General features: G+C 39.0%; 1 protein-coding gene across 4 annotated transcripts in view; it reads right to left on the bottom strand.

The window, feature by feature from the left end:
* Rtn3 (reticulon 3) overlaps positions 1–23,522 on the bottom strand; it is a 59,773-nt gene extending 36,251 nt beyond the window's left edge. For 3 of the 4 annotated variants that reach the window (XM_074048055.1, XM_074048058.1, XM_020159026.2), the window contains exons 1-2: positions 23,183–23,522; positions 5,718–5,774 (exon numbers count right to left, since the gene is read on the bottom strand). In XM_074048055.1, coding sequence (XP_073904156.1) covers positions 5,718–5,774; positions 23,183–23,507 — 382 coding nt within the window. In that variant the 5' untranslated portion in view covers positions 23,508–23,522. The remainder of the gene's footprint in view (positions 1–5,717; positions 5,775–23,182) is intronic. The other variant, XM_020159024.2, reaches the window with a different exon arrangement.
* Positions 23,523–24,560: the final 1,038 nt, after the last annotated feature.

Raw genomic sequence — 24,560 nt, 5'->3', positions numbered from 1 at the left:
GTTGAAACTCCAGGGAACCTGAGGGTTGTTAGTTGTGTCTACTAGCTTTCCTTTTCAAAACCTCTAATGGCTCACATACACTGAAATCCCACCCTCCCCCTACCCCCAAAAAAAATCTCATTATGAACATTTTCTAAATTAGTTATTTGCAACACTGGGATTTAATGCCCACATTAATTTTTAAGAGCTCTAAACACTTAAAAATATGGTGTTACTCAACAAATAAAGTTATTTATCTAATAGATTTATTAAATTAGCACTCATACCTAAATTTCTACACCACTCCCAAGTAAAAAATTCCTATTTAAAGATATAAAGTCCTTTTATCATACTTTGTAATTGTGATCTTATCCAAAAAACTGCTTAATCTCATCTGAAAATGGGGACATTAAAATGCTTAATTTTAGAATTGTTATGAGGATTAAATGAGTTAACACATATTTAGAACAATAACTGGCACTTAGTAAACGTCCAATAAATGTCCCCAAATACCACACTCTAAAAAAAAAACTCTCCTGACATGGAGACTCAGACAATATGCCTTTCATTAGGGAAGAGAAAAAAGTGCATACTGTCAAATCATAACCACCTTCATCTAGTATACAGTATATGTCCAGTTATGCAATTTTCCCTCCTATCATTCTATTCCAAAATTTGGGTAATGGAATTTCTGCATTAGTTGGTATAAACCAAATGCTTATGGCATCCCGCACTCTGTTTATGTAGACAGAGATGTTTAAGATAATATATAACAATTTCTTAGCCAATGTTGAGAGATAAAATAACTTTTCCTGAACAAAATGTTTCAGCATGTGATCTTCACCACCAGCAAGGTCAAAGTATATTTTGGCTAAATGTACAAGTAGCTGCACAATTTAACAGCCTAGTACAAAAAAGCCTTTGGCACAATCTTTTACAATCTCTTTCAGCTTTTAGGGCAATACTAGTATTTCTTGGGCTTTAATTTCTGATTTCCAAATCAGAATCTCCAAGGAGGATAGAGCTCAGAGGTCTGTATTCCAAGTTTCCCAGGCCACTGCTTTACCAGATTTGGTAAGTTTTAGAAGACCAGAAAGATTAGAGTCATTTTTCAGAACTCTCATCCAAAATATCACAGGAGAAGGCTACCACTCTTCACCATAGATCACCTTGTCCAGGAGCACAATTTAGCAGTACTAGGGCAATTACCAGGTCCTTCAGTGCTTGCTCTAAATACCTCCATAAGGCTGGGGGTTGTAGCTTACTCATAGAGCCCTTGCCCAGCATGGGCTAGGCCTGGTTTCCATTCCCAGCACCCCCAGCAAAACAAAACCAAGGGGTGGTGGAGTAGCTCAAGTGGTAGAGTGCCTGCCTCACAAGTGTGAGAGCCTGAGTTCTAAACCCCAGTACCACCACCAAAAAAAAAAAAAACCAAAAACCAGAAACCAAAACCAAACCACTTTTAAAACTCATTTCAAAATACAGCAACTCAGAATTTGATTGGAACAAGGCAGAAGCTCCATTTAAGTAGAGAATCTGGTATGGTAACTGAGGAAGATTTTCTCTCTTCTATACCTAGAGTATTTTTATCTTACAGTACAAGCTAGGGAGTTAAAATTGGAATGATGAAAAATTTGGTGTACACATCAAGTAAATACATTTGAATTGAAAAAAAAATCCTTCATATACTCTTTACTCTATCCTTCAAATTAACTTCTCTTTACTTTTTAATCTACTCAAACTCTCAGAAAGAATAGACTTAATACATCTCTGTTTCTAACTTAGTTATTGAAAATATGTGATCTAGAAATAAGTAAGCAATAATAAATGTTAGACCTTATATCACAAGGAGTTCTAAGAGTGGACAGCTTAAAATTATCTTCTAGTTACTACTTGGTTAATTTCCCCCTCACTTAAGAAACATACTACTTTTAGCTAAAAGGGTATACAGAAAAACAATATACATTAGTGAAAAAAAGGGTGTTAGCCTGTAATAACCACTAAGTTACTTTTTTCTCATAAATACTATGAATATTCACACAAGGGAGGCTTGAAATATTCAGGTATAGGTTTTCCTACACTTGAATTTTCTCATGTTCACAAAACAAGAAGGAAAGACAAATTACCGTGCAAAACAGTGTCAGCAACTTTCAGCCACAGCATCAAAATAGGAAGTTAGCCAGCAGACACTTTGCAGCCAAGCTAGATCCTAAACAAAAAGTCTTTTTTGTACAAAGAAAAATGTTTTGCTTTTGTTTTTAAAAAAGGCTGTAACTGGCAAAATTGTTTCTTCAATGCTTGCCCCAAAGTTCAGTGTTGTAACTTCCTATTCCAGATGCCTACTGCATGAATCAAACTGAATGCAAACATTCACTAATGCAAATGTACTTCCAATTCTGAATGGTAGATGGATCCCCTCTTTCCAGTCTTATTTTCACCTACTTCTCTTAAAATGCTTTCTAAAGAAAAATCAATGTATTTTCCAACCTCCACTCTTTAAAGGTTTCAAAAGTTGAAACCAAATTTGTTTGATTTTGTGTTTAATGGAGGGAGCACAGACCCTAGATGATAGCAAATTATATCACTGATAGCTATAAATATGGACAAAACAGTAGTTTTTGCCTCTTTTGTTCTCATGAGCTTCAGAACAGCACATCTAAGAAAAATCTCTAAACACTAAAATATAGCTGGTTTGATCATCTGTATTACAGCTGTGAGCATGAACTTTAGAGTCCTCAGTCTGTCACTTACTATTCACTGTTAATACCCTGAGCAAGTCATTTCATCATTTTAAACCCCAGTTTTCTCAACTGGTAAAAAAAAAAAACTAGTAACTTTCTTCCACAGAACTGGCAATGAGGATTAAATGAGATATTCATATAAAGTACTAAGCACAGTATAAGTTCAATAAAAGCTAGCCACATATAAGATCTCTATTAATAATGTCTTTTATAGTATACAGGAACACATCATTAAAATTAATCCCATTTTGAAACTCTCAGAGATTAGGCTGAAACTTAACTCTGCTTGATGGAAAAGGAATCCATAAGCAAAAAAGATCACAAAGACTTATTTAGTAAGAAAGAACTGATAATTCTATTGACAGTCTAATTATAAATATATTCATGTAAAAAGCTTAACTTCCTAGCTTTATGTGTTATAGTAGTACAATTTAATAAATATCACACAATTTACTTTTGAAAAATTTGACTGACTTTTATTCAGTCCAAATTAATGACATTTTTTGTACATGCATTTCCCTGAAATCCAATAATGGTAAATTTGTATTTCAGGATTAAAAATAGAAACTTTTTTTTTTTTTGATGCTGGGGAGTGAACCTGGGGTATTGCACATGCTACTAGGCAAGTGCTCTATCCCTGAGCTACATGTCCAGCCCACACTCATTCTTGAATCTAAAAATGTCCTATTTGATTATTGCTAGGTACTGATTAATATATGCATATAATATATGCATTTAATATATGCATATAAAAATATATTTTTATATGCATATAAAAATAAGGCATGGTATTCCAAGCTAAATGACTAAGATATAATGGGAGAGATTAGTGGGTGTGGCAGTTATGGACTCAAGGTTTGTGCTGGTGGCAGGCAGCAGTTACTCTGAAAGGTCTGTGAGTGACAGGACTGGTCTCAGCATCCCACCCCACTTCCCTGGAGTTTTCATATAGCTAACTAAGCATACCAACTTCCTCTTCCTTTATTTTTATTCAGTCCAACTTGAGAACACACCTAATTATCTGCCAAGGTGAGGTGTTCTCTCAAACAACTGAACAAGTTGACCTCCAGAATGCAAATTAAGAGGAGCCCCATTGGGCTCATTTTCCATCATGTTTTTTTTTTTCCAAGAGAATATGCTACTTAATAGAGGCTAGACTGGAACACTTTCATGGATATAGCATTTTTAACTGTCTCTTTACAATAACACTATCCTGACTCTGCACCAGTCAAAATAAAATTTCTTGTAAGCAAAAAGGAAGAATGAGAAATGTATGTTCTTTTACAAACAATATGCACTGCAAAACTAAATCCTATTTAAACATTAGTTTTTGATTAGAAAAATCCTTTTTATTTATCTCCATTTTACTGCATGTGTAATTTCTTGCAATTGGGAATTAAAATAAAATTTTAAGGCATGACAGTTACCTCTGACATTTCATATATTTTAGGTATGTTGCACATGGGCTGCATTATTCACAATTTAGGATATCAACTATCCCTTTCTGTATGAAAACTGACAAAGTCAGAATGTATTTTTAAGGATCTGAAATACTTATAATAGAAGAAACAGTTATTTGCTCTGTTTATACTGTGTTTTGATTCCAAAGCAGAATAAATGTAATACCTGTTTTCCTAAATTATTAAATTTCTCATAAGGGAAAAAAAAAAAAACAACTTAAAAAATGTAAGTCTGGTTGGGTTCCAAATGTCAAGATCAACAGAACACTTCATATATCTGAGTTACTTTGCAAATTAACAAAAATTTTACTTTTGAAGGAAAACATGCTAATTTCAAAGATCATAATTTGATTTACAAAATACACAAATTCACACAATTAGGAATATTATAAAGGAGTTAGGGCCTCTAACATTATCAATCTGAATTCAAAGTACCAATGGTCGATCATATTTCCTAAGAAGCAGATTAGGTTACACCAGAGAAAAAATTTTACTACATTTATTTTATGCCATTAGGTTTTAGGTTTTCATTCTTTTTTCTTTTTAAGGGAGTGCTGGGGTCAATTCCAAGGCCTAATGCATGGTAGGCAAGTGTTCAACCACAGAACCACATCCCATTCCTAGGTTTTTATTCTTATAAGGTCAAAGTCTTCCTAGCCAGCATCTAGACTTTACAGTTAGAGATTTACAGCTTGGACAATAAGCTATTTACACAGGGCTCTTGAGATCTATCTAGTAATCTTAATTACTTTTTTCTTTTTTGCCAGTGCTGGGGACGAACTTAGGGTTTTATGCATGGTAGGCAAGTATTCTACCATTGAACTATACCCCTAGCCCTTAACACACACACACACACGCACGCTTTTTCAAAAGGTTTTCCCACTAACCTGTATTTGGGGTCTAGTACCACAGGACAAATGAAATAGCATGTCATCAGTAGTATAAATCAACAAAGCACACAGTGCTTCGCTCAGATTCTTGGCAGGGGCTACCCCTGCAAACTTAGATGCCCTTCCCTATTGGTTGACAGGTTTAAAAAAAAAAAAAAGGCCCCAGATTAATCTCTAGGACAAGAAACTTTACTGCAAAAGTCAAATGACTTCTTCAATGTTTCTAGGTAATCTGGAACTAGCCTTGCTCTTTGGAAGAAGTCTCAGATAAATTCACATTAAAATACTCTAGCTACACTGGTATTTTTGTAGGTCACAGAAGCACACTTTTATATTATTTAAATGCATTCTGGGAGAGAGTGTTTTCTGAGTTACAGTTTTATCTGCTCCAAATTCTGCAGGCAAGTTTTTTATTTAGGAAATATTCAAACTACATCCACAGCTTATACTATATTAAATCGTCACCCATCCCCATTTTATCTTATTAACCTTTACAGGAAAACTACTGGTAACTGCTGATAGGACTGGCTTGTAATTAGTTTTTATTTTAAGAGATGTGGGAGCATAGTTATGTCTCATGTCCCCAGTTACAGCCTCTTTCTCAACATTTTTCTTTTGAAATGTGCAAAAAAAAGTTACAGACTTGCCTTGTGAGGTCGAAAATAGAGATACAGGCTGAGAGGAAGAGGAAGAAACAAAGGAATCTGAAAGAAAATATACAGCATGAGAATTTGACAACCTCACACAGGAATTTTAACTTGAACTTTTTTTCCTCCCCGCCTCCCTGTGGTGGTGGGGAGCCAAACATAAATTTATTGGGGCTTAGCAAGGAGGAAAACGCAAATCTTTATTTCCAATTATTGTTTTCACTCACCTGCCAGTAAAACCTCCTTCATTTTCAAGATGCATTTCTAATAGCTAACCAATTCAATCTCATCCAAACAGCATTGCCTTCAAAGGAAGAACAGTCACAACCTTCAACAGATGACACTACACTGCGCCCAGAGTGGCAAAGGGAAAGTAGATATCTAAGCATTAACTAACACTTGTTTTTAACCATTTTCAACTACATTTTAAAGCATTAAGTCACTAACACAAACATTTAAAAATCTAATTAGCTAATATACAAAATTGACTTTCAATACTAAAGAAAAATCACAATCCATTGGGAAACAGAACTACATGTGATTTGTCAACAAATCTTCTCTTTCCCTGCCAGATATGCATACCCTTCAACTTGGCAACTATACTTCTAGGAATCCATCCCATAGACATATTTGCAAACATGTGCAAGGATATGTATATGAAGATACTCATAAAAGCACTGGCTGTAAATACTAGAAATAATCTAAATGAACACCAGTAGAAGACTAGTTAAAAAGTAACAGCTCAACAATGAAATATTTGCTGTTTGCTGCATTGAAAAAGAATAAGGTACAAAGCCTGACATGATAGTGCACAGCTGCAGTCACTCCTAGCTAGTCAGGAAGTTAAGGTGGGAAGATCACTTGAGCTTATGAATCTGAGACCACCCATCCTGTCTCAAACAAACAAAAAAAAAGACAATTTAAAAAGTATAGTGCTGGTGTGTGTGAGGGGGGGGCGGGGGGGAGGGCGACAAGTGACCCAAACAATGTGTACACATGTGAGCAAATGTAAAAACGATAAAATTTAAAAAGCGCAAAGATACATTCAGTGTGCCCCTATGTGTTCAATGCAACAAAAGAGACTATAAAGTCGAGAGTGAGATTTGCTTTCCAATACAATCTTTGGTCCTTAAGAAAACAAGAACTTTTCAATAAAAATGGTTAAAAAAATTAATAAAATTGGCCATGTGAAAAACATAACCTTCCAAACAAAATCCCAAATATGTGAAACTTTATACATTAACTCCCTTTTTTCCTTGCAATTTTAAAAATATTTTCACATTTAGAAATGTAGAAGATTGCTTTAAAAGACTGAGCTGTAGCTGTAGCAAGTACTAACTTAGGAAAACTAGTAATAAATACAAAGCATATTAACACCAAGGCAGAGTCTGGTGGCTATAAGCAGTAATTCACCAACTCAAGACTAGAATTTGGAAATTAACCACTTTGGAACTGCTAGCAAGTGGAAGGCTCTGCGTTCAACCACCAATACCACCAAGAAAAAAAAAAGACAGAACATTTATTGTTTTTAAGTTATTTTAAAATGAAATATCACATTTACTCTTACAAATTAAAAACAGTTCTCCTTCCTTTTTAAAAGGAAGCATATTTACCTACCTCTTTAATGTTTTCAGATGGATTCCTTTCTCTATGCATTTACTATCAATATTAAATCTGTTAACTAATGAGTTTAAAGCTGAACAAACCTGAAATACCAAATGCTTGTAGTAAGCCCAATGCCAAAAAAGATCCTATGTACTTGCCAGCTGTCTGCCTTTTCATTTCCACCTAACACTCCTTCTAAATGGAAAACCCCAACATGGCAATTTTTATGCATAACATCTGTTCTGACGTAGAACATAGATAACCAGTACTTTGCAACAATATTGCATGAGGTTTCTAACTTACAAAACCACACTGTATTCAATATTTATGCCATAGAGGGGTAAACTCTAGAAAGATGATCCTAATCCTTAAATGCTAATAATGATATCATTTTCTGTAAGAAGCTAGGTCCAGGCACTATAATATTTGCCCATAAGTAGCTGAAAAAGAAATACAAACCCATATAGTGAGTTAAGGAGAGACAGCCACTAGGAACTGTGAAGCCACTGGGATAAATGAAGAATGCATCAGGAGAGATGGTAGGCTTGGTTTTATCAGATGAACAAGGCAGGGGAAGAAATTCTGGAGAGAAAGAACTGGCCAGATTTTAAAATGGCTTGAAATGTTTCATAATGAAATCTGGATGGTATCATCCTTTGCTCCATCACATGCATTTTTTTGTTTGTGTTTTTGCGGTACTGGGGCTTGAACCCAGGGCTCTGTACATGCAAGACAAGCACTTTACCACTAAGCTACATCCCCAGTTCACATGTGTTTTTTTAAAACTCAGAGTATGAACTGAAAAGCTACACACAATCTTAGCAAGATATGTGGGCTTGAACTAAGGCAGTAAGGAAGAGACTGAGGGGACAGATTTTATTGTTGTTCTTACTGTTTGCAGTGTTGAGGATAGAACTCAGGGCCTTGCACATACCAGGCAAGCACTCCACCACTGAGCTACATTCCCAGCCCAAAATGGAACTTGGAAACATCTGACAGTGATGCTGGAGACTGGAGAAGAAATAGTCAAACATAATTAAGAGGGCATCTTAAGGAGCTAAGGCATATCTAAGTGAAAACTGTTAAGGAGCAGTTCAATAAGGACAGGCTTAGGAGACAGGTAAAGGCTGCAGATGGATCTATGAGTTAACAATTGGGTAAGAATTGACACCAATGCAGTGAAAGATTACCTCCAGGGAGAATGAAAGAAGTTTTACAAAGGAATATTGAGATATATGAAAACTTAAAAAGGGGAGCAAGAAAGAAGAACCAGTGAAGGAGACAGAAAGGAGTCAATGTAGAGAAAATGGTGCCACTCGGAAGAATGCTTTGAGAGAGCGGTTATCAGAGCAGTCAGTGAGTGGTCAAATTAAGACCACAAAACATAAAAAGAGCCATAGTTTGTTGAGCCTGCCTAGCAAGCAAGAGGCCCTGAGTTCAACACCCCCTTTAAAAAAAAAAAAAGAATGGGGGATAAAGGTAAAGGAAAGTACTAAAAACTGGGAAGTAGCTAGCAGCTAGAGGAAGAGGTAGAGTTGAGGGAAGGTTTTGTTTTTGGTGGTACTGGGGTTTGAACTCAGGGCCTCATGCTTGCTAGGCAAGTGCCCTACCACTTGAGCCATTCCATCAGCCCTGTTTCATGTTGGGTTTTTCGAGACAGGGTCTTAAGAACTACTTGCCCCAGATGGCTTTGAACTGTGATCCTTCTGATCTCTGTCTCCTGAATAGCTGGGATTGTAAGCGTGAGCCACTGGTGCCTAGCAAGGGAAGGTTTTTTAAGAATAGACTTAAGCATATTTATAGAGGGGGGTGGGAAAGGAGCTAGGAGGAGGAGAAAAAAATCTGAAGATACATAAAAACAAACAAAAACCTAGGATGTTGCTAGAAGATTCTTCATCATGATATTCTTTATAATGCTGTTTTTATTTTTTGAGATAGAGTCTAAGGCTGGCCTTGAACTTAAGAGCTTCCTATCTCATTCTCTTGAGTAGCTAGGAGTACAAGCACGCACACTGTACCTGGCTAATAGTGCTCTTTTTTTTGAAGAAGACTCCAAAAATTAAAAGTCATTTAACTAGTCCTAATTATTAGACTCATTTAACTAGTCTAATAATTGGGACTAGTTAAATGAGTTTTGGTATAGTTATGCAATAAGGATATCATTCATTAGAAATTGTGTTATAGGGCTGGAGTTTTGGCTCAAGCAATAGTGTCTGCCTAGCAAGTACAAAGCCCTGAGTTCAAACTGGTCAGGTGCCAGCGCCTCATGTCTACAATCCTAGCTACCTGGGAGGCTGAGACTGGGAGGATCGAGGTTTGAGACCAGCCTGGGCAAACAGTTTGAGAGACTCCCATTCCCAAAATAACAAGAGCAAAATGAACTAAAAGTGTGGCTCAAGTGGTAGAGCACCTGCTTTGCAAGTGTGAGTTCAAACCCCGGTCCTGCAAAAACAAATGATAAATTTTATCTTGCCAATGTGAAATGTGCTACTTACTTGAAAATTTACTAGTCTCATTTATATTTTAAAGCTTCATTACTAGACAGGCCCCTCTCCATCCTCCTTTCAAGTGGCATACTGAGTGAGTGAAGAGTGGAACAATGAGGGAAAATAGCAAAAAGGCACACAGCTGCAGGTTTTCAAGTTTGGGTCAAGCCTGGGTCCAAACTTCTTTTCCAGGGGGGAAAGAAGCTTTGGATTGCATGTGAGAGTAAAGTTTTGATTTAGATCAAAGGAAAAAGACACCAATAACTGCTAGAATTTTTTAACCGCCAGTAAAAATACTGCTTAATACAATTTGGTGATAACTTTCTCTTTTTTTGGTTCTTTTTCTTTTTTTGGTGGGAGTGGGTTGTTTAACTCAGGGCTTCATACGTGCAAAGCAGGCACTCTAAAACACTTCCACCCTCTTCTTTTACACCTCCAGCCCTCTTCTTTTTCCTTTTGCTTTTTGAGACAGGTTCTTGCTATGCAGCTTAGGTTGACCTCAAACTTAGGATCCTCCTACCTCTATCTCCCAAGTGCTGGAATTATAGACCTAAACCACCACTCTTAGCCTTTTTCTTTTATGAAAGAATTAATAATGTTCAATGTGCAGAGACTGAGCACAGAGTGTTGCTCTAACACTTGGTTTCCTTTAGTGTTAACATGTAACATTAGTGAGGTATATTTGTCGCAACTAATGGACTAATATTATGTAATTATTAACTTGTTTGGATGTCACTCATTTTTTCCTGAAACCATTTTCATGTTCCAAGATGCCATTCAGGGTATCACAACACATTTCATGTCTACCTCATCTTCTCGACTATAAACAGCTCCTCAGACTTCCCTGGCTTTTGATAATCTTGAAGTTTTGAAGAGTACTTGTGAGATATTTTATAGAATGTCCCTCAATGTCTGATGTTTTCCTCATGGTTAGAGTGCAGTGATGGGTTGGGGAAGAAGACCACTGAGAGGAAGGGGTATCCTCATCATAACCTATGAAAGGTACACACTAGCAATATGACATCTCACTGATGATGCTAGCCTTGATCCCTGGATGAGACTGTGTTTGCAAGGTTTCTGTATTCTGGTTTCTTGTTCTGGAAACAATTCATTAAGCATGTACATCCCATACTTTCAGGGTAAAGGAGTTAAACTCCACCTCCTTGAGAAAGGAGAATCTATATAAACTGGCAGGCTGATTTTTTATTATTTACAGCTAATATAAGTTCTGTTAAGAACAGGCCAATTAGTAAGGTTTTAATTCTCTGGAACCAAGAAATCAAGATATTATTTAATATCCAATTAAATACATTCAATTTGTTACTGGAAATAAATGACAACCTGATTGGTTACAGACCATCTTAGGTATCTCTGTATCTTTCACATGGCCCAGAATATGAAGGCCAGCATACAGTCAAGCACAAAATATGGAGGCATGGTCATTAAAGAAGCGTCATAGATGTCTGGTAAAATCAAACTACAAAAATGTTTAAATTTAGCTTGTTATTTCAAAACTAGACTCTGGGTAGTAACTGGACATGAGTCCTACTATAGTAGTAATCACTAAAGTAGTAGATCCCTCTAGTATCAGTCAAAATGGTACTTATGACCAAGATGTTCACCCTTGTGTCACACCACGAAAGAGTTGGAAAGCTTTCTTTGTACCATTATTTGGAATAAGTGTCTATGCAATTTAAGAGGAAGAATAAGTAGAACTTTTGTTACAGAATAAACACAATTAGAAAGTCTGACAGGAAGAAACAAAATGGATTGTGTAAATAGGAGACAGGTTATAAATATTTCACTATCCCTCCTTTATCTTTTTTATTAGTGCTGGAGATGAACCCAGGGCCCTGAACATGCATTCTCCTCACTGCAGCCTTTAAAACAGCCTTCACCACGCACAGGAAATCAATGTGAGTCAATGCCCTGTATAGCTATCCTTATCTCAACCAGCAAAAACCCTTGTTCCTTCCTATTATTGCTTATACTCTCTCTACAACAAAATTAGAAATAAGGGCAAAATAGTTTCTGCTGGGTATTGGGGGGGGGAGGGAGGGGGCGGAGTGGGTGGTAAGGGAGGGGGTGGGGGCAGTGGGGAGAAATGAACCAATCCTTGTATGCACATATGAATAATAAAAGAAAAATGAAAAAAAAAATAAATAAAACAGCCTTCATTACCAAGATACAGCTCACGGCTATAATCCTAGCTACTTAGGAGGCAGAGATCAGGAGGATCACAGTTGGAAGCCAGCTCCAGGCAAGTATCAAGACCCTATCTCTAAAAAATGCAACATAAGAATAGCTCTGGCTGAGTGGCTTAAGTGGTAAAGCACCTGTGTAGCAAGCATGAGGCCCTGAGTGCAAGTCCCAGTACTGCCAGGAGGGGAACAAAAAAGGAAAAAAAAAAAAAAAAAAAAAAAAAGCCCTCATTTACATCTAGAAATCTCTTCCCCTCCCCCCCGCTTTTTTTTTTTTTAAGTGACACTGGGGTTTGAACTCAGGGCCTCACACTTGCTAGGCAGGCGCTCTACTGCTTGTACCACCTTACCAATCCTTTTTTTTTGGTAGGGTTGAACTATTTGCATGAGACTGGCTTCAAACGAGGGGTGAGGGGGTAGGGGTGTTGGGGGGGGCTGGTTTTGAACTCTAATTTAAACTTATTTTAAAATCCTGATACATCAGACCAACTTACCATTGAGTTCCTAGTAGAGGTGAGTGTTTAATATGCCAAAATATAGCATCAAGTGTTCATGAAAACACAGATTAAAGATGCTAGTAGAGGGGGATGAGGGGGTAGCTTAGTAATAAGAGTGTGTGCATGCTTAATAAGAGGGCATGCACAAGGCCCTGGGTTCAATCCCCAGCATCAAAAAGTTTTTTTTAAAAAGATATTATTAGAAAATATCCAGTCCAGAACTGATAAAAGGAGTCAACCTCAAACATAGATATATTTATTACAGATACAGTTTTATTAACTTATATGCAAACTCTTTCTTCAGCACCTAAGTGCATAGATATATCAATTTCTAGAGGTCTTTCAGAAATTGTGAATTATAAGCTTTTTGCAAAGGTTATAATTTATCTCTCAAGAACCAACTGTTTTTAACTTGAGGTTTATAAATGGATTTCACAGCAGTTCATGAACCCTACGGAGTTTGTGCAATACTTTGTTTAGATGCATCTTTTTCTGGGCAGAGTTTCTCCATTCATTCATTCCATAAATATTTGCTAAATACCCATTATGAGCCAATAACTTATTTTAGTTACTGAACAAACCAGTAAGGTCTCTTCTGACCTTCACTTGAAAGTGTTCGAGCGCCTGCTTTGAGCCAGGTACTGTTGAGGCATAAGTGCAGTAAATAAAACAGCAACACATGCCACTCTAACGGAACTTACACTCTAGTGGGAAAAACAGTTAACAGACAAATAAATAAGTCAAACATAGTAAGACAGATTAAAAGTAGGAAGAAAAATAAAGCAGGGGAGGCCTGTAAGGTGTTTTTGTTTCTTCTGCTGTTTAGACAGGGTAGCTAGGCAAAGATCTAAAGTAGGTGATAAGGATGTCTTAGTCTGTTTTGATTGCTATAACAAAATAACAGAAAACTCCTTTTCCTAATTCCGAAAGCTGGAAAGTCCAAAATCAAGGTCCAGGCTAGGCAGATTGAGTGTCTGGTAAGGGAACTCTTCGTGGTTCTTAGTACCTTCCAGCTGTGTTCTGACATGGAAGGGGTGAATGAGTTCTCTGTAGTCAATCTATTATAAAAACACTAATTCCAATCATAAGGATCTCCTTTCTAAAAATCTAATTGCCTCTCCTATTGCCATCACTTTGGGGTTACATTTCAACATATGAATTTTGGGGAAATAAAAACATTCAATCCACTGCAATGGGAGAAGCATTCCAGGCAGAGTGAACAGCAAATAAGGCCCTGAATTATGTCACTTAGGGTTGGGGGGGTTAATTTCTGATCTGAAGAACAAGAAAGCCAATGTAACTGAAGCAGGCAAGCAAGGAAGAGTGGGGATTGGGGATTTGGGGCCAATATTATAGGATATAATAAGTCTTATAAGGATTTTGGCATCTACTCTGAATGTGGCAGGAAGCCAGTGGAGAATTTTATCCATGAGTGACATGACCCAACTCACAGGCTTATGCCAGCTGCCATATGGAGAACAGACCAAAGAGAGGAAAGGAAGAAAAGGGGGAAACCAGTTAGAAGGAACTAAAGATACCCAAGAGAGCGGTGAAAGCCTGGATCAGGGTGGGAGTCTTTGAAGGTGAGAGAACTGATCAGACTCTGAATATGTATTGAAGATAGACAGACTCCATAACATTTGTTGATGGCTATATGAAGGATAGAGAGAAGTTAAGGATAGAGAGAAGTTAAGTTAAGGATGACTACAAGCTTTCTGATTTTGGGAAAAGATAGGGAAGACAAAATGGCCACAGATGGAGAAGACTGTGAGAAGAACAGACTTGGAATTCAGGTTGAGACATAGCAACTCTGGGATGCCTATTAGATATGAAGGCTGAAACATAAAGATTTGAAAGAGGGCTGGGGGTAGGCTCAGTGGCAAAGTATTTGTCTAGCGAGTGCGAGACCCTGAATTCAAAAATATATATATATACTGGAAAAAAAAAGACATCAATTAACAGGTGGTACATTAAACACTAGACTGGATGTGACAGGGAAAAGTTCTGTGAAGAAAGATCTGGAGCACTCAACTAAATCGGGAACATAAGCTGGTAGAGTGGCTCAAGTGATAAGAGCACCTGCCTAAGTAAGCATGAAGTCCTGAGTTCAAACCCCAGTATCACAAAAACAAACACAAACAAACAAAAAAAAACACCCACATAAATTGGGAAGATAAAAAAAGATTAGCATTATGAAATCTAAGTCAAAGGCCTTGAGTTCAATCCCCATGTCAGAAAATAGATCAGTGATTGCCAAGTGAAGGGGGGAAAGAGGACTGGGGAGTAACTGCTAACAAATATGAGTGATGAAAATACTTTGGAATTAAATAGGGGTGATATTGCACAGTCTTGTACATATACTAAAAAGTACTTTAAAATGGCAAATTTTATGTTTTATGAACTATACCCCAATTAGGGGGAAAAAAAAGAACAAGCAAAGGAGTGAGAAGGGGAGCAGTCAGTGAGTGTGGTATCATGGAAGACAAATGAAACAGGCATTTCAAGGAAGAGAGAGTGATTGATTATGCCAAAAGCTGTTGGGACAGTATGTAAGAGGAGAACTGAGAAATGATTGCTGGATTGAATAATATGGAAAATAACTGGCTCCACTCAAAGCAGCGGAGCAAAGGGCAAATAGCAGGCTGGGAATGTAGCTCAGTGGTAGAATACTTGCCTAATATGCTCAAGGTCCTAGGTTAATCCCCAGGGCTGCAAAAATCAAAACTAAAACACCTTAGGAACCTTAGAACCAAAACTTAAAAGTTTTAAAGTCAAACTGATCACTGAATTCAAGGGGTGGATCAAATCACTTTTATCGCAACTTGCTTCAAATTCTAAAAAGAGACAGTGGGTGTATCTGAAAGAAAACTGAATTGAGCCTTCAATTCCTTGGTTCCAGTTCCACTGCCAACTTCACAACAGCAAATCTTTGAGCACATCACAATCTCTCTGGGCCTGAGTCCCCATTTGTAAAGGGTGGTTTATACTGTTACCCGGTTCGCAGATAAACATATTCTAGGTCTTCTATTGAATATAGTTTCTAAGAGCATGACCTATGTTTTATCTACCTTTCTATCTCCTCAGTACCTAGCAAAGAGCTTTAACAGACTCAAATAGCTGCTGACTTAAGTTAGTATACTGGCACAATTTAAACCCTAAAGTAGTACACAACTATTAACATACCATAAAATATCAAGTATTTCTGCCTCAAATGTAAAATAAAGACAATGCTCACTGTTGAAATGCTTTCAAGTAACAGGACAAGCTGGGTGCCAGTGGCTCACGCCTGTAATCCTAGCTAAAGAGGCAGCGATCAGGAGGATTGAGGTTCGACACCAGCCCCAGACAAATAGTACTTGAGACCCTATTTTGAAAAACCCATCACAAAAAAGATAATGCCTCAAGAGGTAAGAGCACCTGCATAGCAAGTGTGAGGCCCTGAGTTCAAGCCCCAGCGCTGCCAAAAGGAGCTCTATATTAATTTTGCTTAAAAAGTTTTCCAGAATATCCTCCCATATATCCTGAAGGGCAAGCTCTAATGAGGAACATGTCAAAAAGCTCACATGTGCCTCTCCTGGTTAGGTTATAAAGACATGCTTACAGGAAGTAATTGATTTGAGAAAACAGGTAAGAATAGTTTTTTGAAGTCAAAAAAAAACTATCACAAAATGGGCGATCTGCTGATAATTAACCTCTTCATAACAGAAAATAGAAAACAAACTTTATACCATATTTAAGGAGATTTTCTGTGAAGTTGCACTGTCAGAGAACATGTTTTACAGAAGTCACTGACATGGAGTAAAAAGACTTCAGTGATGCAATCATGAGCAATACTGATTATACTTTATTTAGCATGTGCACTTTCAAAACATCTACAATATACACTATGATCCAAAAATAATCCTAGAATTAGAACTGACAACTGTTATGAATGAACAGAATAGAAGGTCAAGTCAGTTTCCTAGACAACTTCTGGATGGGTTGGTTATAGAACAAATTTCAACTTGGTAATTTTTATCTAAAAAGTTTTACCATGAAATTGGTATCCTTTTTCAGAAGTCTTAATACTTTAGAAAGATAAACTCATCATTAACAATAACGCTGAACACAAAACATAAGCTATGTGCACATAATAAATATGCATATCTAATCACTAACAATACAATACTTATTTGGAGTCACTGTAGTTTTGCTCATGACTAGGAAGCAGTAGCTAGGACTACAGCTAGTCTAAAGTGTCTGAACAGAACAAACTAACTGTTCTCCCATATAAAACTAGAAAGCTTAACTTTCCCTTTTCCTTTAATGACAAGACATCAATTCCTTCAATACCAAACTTCATTTTACAAGTACTTGAAACCTACACAGGATCAGACAGTGACTCCTACACCAAGACTAATACATAATTTCCTCACAGCAGAACTCAATGTAAGCAACAATATTCATGTTATTTTGTTTTCAGACCATCTTTAAAGTACTAAAAATAAAAACACCGGACATTTGCCTAGCATTCATGAGGTACTGGGTCTAGCAACTTCATAAACAACCCCCTGGAGATGTCAATTTAGGCTTAACATACACCTATTAAATGTATGTTGTCTAGTTGTTTTAAGTTGATCCGAGTGGCCAAACTATTTGTGAACTTGACTCCAAGAGAAAACTTAGTCAAGTTTTCTAAAAGAAAATAGCATTGCAAGAAATTTTTTATAAATAATCAAATCAGTGGGCATTTGTAAACTATACTGTCACAACCATTCTTTTGCTTCTACAATGACAGGCATTTTACAATGTATCAATTGTAACTATGTTTATTATGGTCAGAATGCTGCAGAAAATATTTAAGTATATTGATGTCATGCCAAGTCATCAAGGAAACATGTTGACTCCTCTTATCTTTTTTTTTTTTTTTTTTGGTGGTGCTAGAGTTTTAACTCAGGGCCTCACACTTGCTAGTCAGGTGCTCTACTGCTTAAGCCACTCTACCAGCTCCTCCTACCTTTTAAACAAATCACCTAAATGGAAGAGGGTGGCAGCTCTATGACATAAATGTGAAGGGTCACTAACTGAAACAACTGATCTGTGGGATGAAAAAAATAATGTAAGTTTTTCTTAGGCTGGACGCAGTGGCTCATGACTGCAATCCCAGCTACTCAGGAGGAGGAGACAGAAGGATCACCATTATGAGGACAGCCTGGGCAAAAGTTGTTGAGACCCTGTCTCAAAAACAAGATGGGGTCATGGGTACACTTCTCTAATCTCAGCCATTTGGGAGGCAGAAATAGGAGGATATGGTCAGTGGCCAGCCCAGGCAAAAGTGAGACACTCTACTTGAAAAACAAACTAAAATGCAAAAGGACTGGGGACATGGCTCAAGCAGTAGAATACTTGCCTACCAAGAACAAGGCCCTGTTCCAGTACTTTTATTGTGAGGAAGATTGTGATTTCTCCCTTATAATTCAAATGCTATTTTGTATCTATGTGCAAGTAATTTGTCACTTGCAAACACACCAGATACTAGGCATTATTTAATAAAAATCAGGATCTAAGGGCCCAAAGGAAGTATGTGTAGAGGCAGAAAGAAAATGTGTCTAGATCACATTCTATACCTTATTCATTCACATTAAGGGTACTATTATTTACAATGGTCAAAAACTCTTTGAATGTGCTTAATTTTCACACCAATTGTCACCATTTTGACACTAAGGAAGTTAAAGCTCAGGATTTGTACAAGGTCATACAATTCTTAACAAACAAGGCCAGGCCAGGCGTTGGTGGCTCATGCCTGAACTCCTAACTCCTCAGAAGGCAAAGATCAGGATAATGGTTCAAAGTGAGCCCCTGGCAAAAAGTTCTTGAGACCCTATCTTGAAAAGAAAAGAAAAAAAAAGAAAAAAAAAAAAAAAACCCCATCACAAAAAAGGACTGGTGGAGTGGCTCAAGTGGTAAAAGTGGCCTGCCCAGCAAGCATAAGGCCCTGAGTTCATACCCCAGTGCTACTTTAAAAAAAAAAAAAAAAAAAGACCAGGTCAGGACTGATTTAAGTCTCTGGGCTTCATGTTGGGCCTATTACCCTGTCATACCACCACTATCAATCTGATGTGAGTATAAAACACACATGATGTAAATGTTGAACAGGTGATCAGATTCCTTCTAGTTTAAGGGTTAAGATTTAAAATACAATTATATAGTCACATAGTATAAAAATGATGCCATAAAAAGAACACAGAATAACTACATTTCAAGAGCAAAGAGTTGGGTATAGGTAGATCACACCTGTAATCCTAGCTACTTGGGAAATTGGGAGGATCAAGGCTTGAGGCCAGCCTAGGCAAATACTTTGAGAGACCCCCATCTCCAAAACCAGAACAAAATGGACTAGAGGTGTGGCTCAAGTGGTAGAGTGCCTGCTTTGCAAACATAAAGTCCTGAGTTCAAACCCGTCACATACCCACACAAAATTTAAAGCAAAATATAATTCTTTTTAGCTGGGCGCCAGTGGCAAGACCCTATCTTGAGGAAATGTTCACAAAAAAGGGCTGGTGGAGTGGCTCAAGGTGTAGGCCTTGACTTCAAGCCCCAGTCTGCAAAAAAAAAAAAAAAAAAAAGAATTCTTTTGAAATGACCAACTCATTTTTGTTTCAAGCTAATTTCATGAACGCATGTAGCTTTATTTTGGCATCATGATTTCTGTAAGAGTCTTTTAAAGTTCAGACAACAGACATGTATCTAGACTTGCTGTCAAATCAGGACAACTCTCCATTCTGAAAAGAACACTAAATATTTTAGTTTATTTTTACCTCAACCTCAAGTTTCTGCCTTTGAAGTCTACAGTTTCCTTCAGAGGTAGAATCCAGGAAACCATACTGGCCTCCTTCTCTACACATACTACGCTGCTGGCTGCAGTAGTACCTAGGCACTGGACTAGAGAGTGCCTTCACCCATTTTCTACTTGTAGGTAGAAACTAGTGTTTCTAATTCATTATTGGACAGGTCAATCAAGACAAAATTATTTTCTGCAGGACTTCAAATTGCTCACTTGCTCTTCTTTTACTAAAATCAAGAGGAGCTTAGTGAAAGAACACGAAGCTGAAGGCTGAAAACAACATATGTATTTTTTTTTTTTAAACAATCAAGGTAGAATTTTGTGGGTGGTAAGGGAGGGGATGGGGGAGGGGGGAGAAATGACCCAAGAATTGTATGCACATATGAATAATAAAAAAAAAAGTAAAGAAAAAAAAAGGTAGAATTTTTAGCAGCCACTTTAAATGAGTTAAATTTTAGAATAACAAACTTCACCTTATTTTCATGGTGCCAAAGCCTGAGACATTTCTTCTGTAAGATGGAGATGCCATTCTGCAAATAGGAAGGGTTTCTGCAGTGAAATGGTGACTTCTTGGTAGCATCTTTTTTGTTTTTGAGACAAGGTCTTGCTAAGTAGCTCAGAATAGTGATTCTCTGCCTCAATCTCCCAAGTGCTGGGATTACAGGTGTGTACCACCATGCCTGGCTAACATAAACTTTTACATTCATGTAGTGACGTAACAAATGAGAATCTTGCATTGGGCCTACCAAAATAGTATTAATCCTTTTTTAGATCCTATCAGCACATTTGCAATGGATGAAGTCTAAGCTAGAATATTTTTCAGATGTTCCTTTCTAGTTCATAAATTTAATGATCTCTCTACAACTTATCAAGTACTTTTGTAGGTATATCAGATTCTGTTTTAAGTGCCACTAGAGAGCCGGGCGTTGGTGGCTCATGCCTGTCATCCTAGCTACTCAGGAGGCTGAGATTAGGAGGATCATGGTTCAAAGCCAGCCCTGGGAAATAGCTCTTGAGATCCTATCTTGAAAATACCCAACACAAAAAGTGCTGATGGAGTGGCTCAAGTGGTAGAGTGCCTGCCTAGCAAGCATGAGGCCCTGAGTTCAAAAACTACCCAGTACCTCCAAAAGAAAAAATTTAAGCTGGGTGCTGGTGGCTCACACCTGTAATCTTAGCTACTCAGGAGGCAGAGATCAGGAGGATCAAGGTTCAAAGCCAGCCTGGGCAAACAGTTCTCAAGACCCTATCTCAAAAATACCCAACACAAAAAAGGGCTGGCAGAGTGACTCAAGGTGAAGGACCTGAGTTCAAGTCCCAGTACCGCAAAAAAAAAAGGAGAACAAAAAAGATTAAGGGCCAATAATGAACCAGGGTGTGGCTCAGTGGTAGAGTGATTGCCTAGCATGTGTGAAGGGGTTTGATTCTCAGAACCGTTTAAAAAAAAAAACAAAACCCTAAGTGCCAACAGTGACAATATGGGCTGGCAGAATGGCTCAAGTGCCTAGAAGTGTGAGGCCCTGAGTTCAAACTCTAGTACCGCCAAAAACAAACAAACAAGGTGACAAAGTCTCTACAACTATATAAGAAACACAAATTCTGTAATAAAAATTTACTGAGAAATAATGCGTGCCTATTGAGGCATTTAATACTGCTAGGAAAGTGTAATGCAAACCCATGTACTTGGAATACCATTTCAGGATATAAAATTTACTACTTTAGGCAAAATGCCAGATTTCAGCATCTTTTCCACTACCATAAAGAGGGATGTAAAAAGTAAGCAAGGTAAAGTCAATAATAAATAAAAATTGTGACAATGGTAGTAGAAATATAAGCTAAACAGAAATATTTGATATATTATGACATTAAATTCATATTGTCAATTTAAAGTCTACTGGGTAGTGATGTGTGTTGTGAACAAAATACTCATTTCACTAGCTCACTAAAGGAGCCAATTCTTTCAAAACTGCACATTAAAGGAATAAAATAGTGATTCTTGCTGGGTCTGGTGTTCACACCTGTAATTCCAGCATTTGAGAGGCTGGGGCAGAAGAATGGAGAGTTCAAGGCCAGCTTGGGCTAAATGGCAAGACCCTGTCTCAAAAAACCACAAAAATAAAAATTCAAAAAAACTGATTCTCAAATGATTTCATTATTTGGCTACAAAAGTTAGGACTAAATTTTAATTGTCTGCCTGCTAACTGGAATGACTCCTCAATACTTAACATCCACCTTATTGAAAGCAAAAAACGCCAATTCCTAAAACTTAGGTCTGAATCAAAAATTGAAACTCAAGAATAAGCAAAAGATACACACAAAAAGCCCAACCAAACAGTAAGCATCAACAAGTGACTAAATCCAAAGGGCTAAGCTGCTAAATTATAGGGAAGCTGCTGTCCATCTGGACCATAGCCCAGAATGCAAAAATTTGGAGGAGAAACGCTGCGGTGGTTTAAAGGGAATGAGGGTTCCAAGTCTGCTGCCTCATTCCTTTATCTGAGGAAGCGTCTTCTGATACTGTTTCTATCCAAATGGCCATAAGCACGCTGGAAAATCCAACAGGGCACCATTGTTAGAAAAACACATAAAGGATATATTTAAGGCTAAGATCAGGAATATTATGTTCTTTACAATGTTCAATCCAAGGATCTGCCAAAGGAGACAATGAAGCAGTTACAAACTTCTCAAAATCCTTCTTTTGATCAAACGCATTTTTTTTCTTCAAAGCCTCAGTTCCTTTTGAGAACCACCTGCCTGCCCGTGGTGCATATTTTTGAAGAAGGCATCTGCACTGCAGATCTCTGCACAGGCGAGCTTGCCAGTCAGCTCCCACCAGCAGGCAGACGCGTATACAATAAAAACTAAAGGAGGCCTGCAGTTTCCCTCTTAGTCTTTCAGAGATGGAAGGAGAATGGGGTTCAACCAGCCCCTGCTTTGTTTGAATTTTCTCCCCCTCCCCCGTTTCTGCAGTAAACACGCTCTTTTGTTGTACTGCCATCAATAACTGCACACAGAAAACATGAAATCAAAACATATTGATGGCTTGGCATGACTCTATTATCTTCTAGAATATAAGCGACTGACAGCGCGTCCCCACCCCCACGCTGCGACAGGGAAAAGCCGGCAGTGCTGCAGATGCAGCCAAGGATCCATCTTGGACCCTCAGCGGCTCCCTCCCAAATCTTCCTGAGCTATTCTTATCACGCCCACTACCTCGGAGCCTCACAAAACACGGCATTCAGCGTCCAGCCGAAAACAGTTTTTAAAAAAGCTACAATGGTTCCATTAAACTTCCTCATCCTCCCCCACCGGCAAACACAAATAATTTTTGGAGGACTATCAGGCATGTCTGAATATGTCAACACCTGCTTGCAAACCCGCAACGCAACCCTTTCACCACCATCCCCTCCAAATCGTAACGATCTTTTTTTTTGACCCGCGATCCACCTGTCACAATCCCCTCAACCTCGCTAATCCTCCACTAAATCTTCACCCCGGTTCAACAGAGAGCTCTTCGACCTCCCGAACACGACCCACCCCATACACCGAGCAATTCTCCGTTTCATCTCGTCCTCCCTCAAGCGGCTGTTTCTCACCACCTGCCGGTCTCGGCGTTAACACCCACTCTAGACTCCCTCCCCGCCCCCAACCTGTTTGGCTCACACCCCGTTATTTCCTCACCGCTCGCACGACCTTTCGCTTCCCCTCCCCCTTTGCCCATTTCCCAAACGTCCGTCCCCGGGGGCTGAAGCCACCCGCGCGGTCCAGGGTAATTCGCTCGCCCCAGTCCCTCCCTCGCCCCTGGCCCCGCTCGTTTTCCCTCCCCAGGTCGTGGGCTCCCCGCGCGCCTCACCCGCACAGGAGGAGCCACAGCTCTTCGCTCCCAGGGCGGGGCAGGCTCCCGGGCTCCCGCCGCCGCCGAGTGCGGACGGCTCGACTCCCGAGGACGACGAGGAGACTGACGGGGACTGAGTGGCCGCCGACGACTCCGCCATGGCTGCGCAAGCAAGGGCGAGAGAGGGCTGAAGAGAGATGTGGGGCGGGAGAGAGGGAGGGGAAACAAAATAATCGGGCAGCTGGTTTTCCGAAGTGCCTTCTCTGCCTGCTCCGAGGACAGACTCCCACAGACTGACTGACTCAATCGAACGCGGGGACGAGGAGGAGGCGCGAGAGCGCATGCGCAGAAAGAACCTTAGAACGCGCGGCGGGGGCGGGCGGCGGCCGCGGAGGCGCGCAGCAGCGCAATGCGCAGGCCCAGAAACTGTCCCTCTGCGCTCCTGCAGGGAAGGAGGGGTGAAAACCTGTCTCCGCGGCCCGGGTGGGGCGCGCCTCTCGGGGAACCTGACGTAAAGGGCGTGGCCAAGCGCCAAAAACCGCACGCCGCTGCAGCTGTAAGGCTCGGCGCTGCGGGTGTTGTTTTTCTGTAGGTGTTTTCTAGTCGGGAGATTATGTATTTTAACGATAGCACTCTCTTTGTGCTTCCATTAGCTGGAAACGATCTTTCTCATAAATTCCAGAGCCGATGTCTTTTTGTTTTGTTTTTTTCGATGTCTTTTGTCTGATGCGTTCCCGCCCATGACTCCAATGAAAAGTGAAAAACAGTGTAGAAAACGTCTGCTCTGCAAGGTGCTTTATGAATTTATCTGGATGTGTCGTAATATCGCCTCACCAGGAGGTAGAGATGGCCCGGTCCCACGTCTGGTAGGTGGAGAAAGATGCTGTACAGAATGAAAAACTATTACTCATTCCAATCACATTGCAATGCAGTCACACAATCTGCTTTTCTTTTTCAGTACTGGGGTTTGAACTCAGGGTCAACACTGAGCCACTCCACCAGCCCTTTTTTGTGATGGTTGTTTTCGAGATAGGGACTCCAGGAACTGGCCAGGCTGGTTTTGAACCACGATCCTTCTGATCGCTGCTTCCTGAGTAGCTAGGATTACAGCTGTGAGCCACCATCGCCTTGCCCTGCTTCTTATTTTTATCTTGTTAGTGCTCCCAAAGAGGGGCCCACCTTGGTCTGAAGGTTGGCTTTTCCTCCGAATAGGCTCTGAGATAGAGAAGACATATTTTAGAGGAAAAATAGCTGAGCTGATGAGGAAAGAAAAGCCCAGCGATAACATCGGGCTCTGATAAAAAAACTCAAAATGAGGCACAAATACACATAATTGAATTTTATTCATAACTGAAGAGAAGTCCTTAGCAGGAAATGTATTTGAAACCAAACCTCT

Source organism: Castor canadensis, chromosome 1 (assembly GCF_047511655.1).
Source record: "Castor canadensis chromosome 1, mCasCan1.hap1v2, whole genome shotgun sequence".
Taxonomy (NCBI): domain Eukaryota; kingdom Metazoa; phylum Chordata; class Mammalia; order Rodentia; family Castoridae; genus Castor; species Castor canadensis.
The sequence above is the reverse complement of the archived record's forward strand: the minus strand, read 5'-3'. Positions and strand labels throughout refer to the sequence as shown.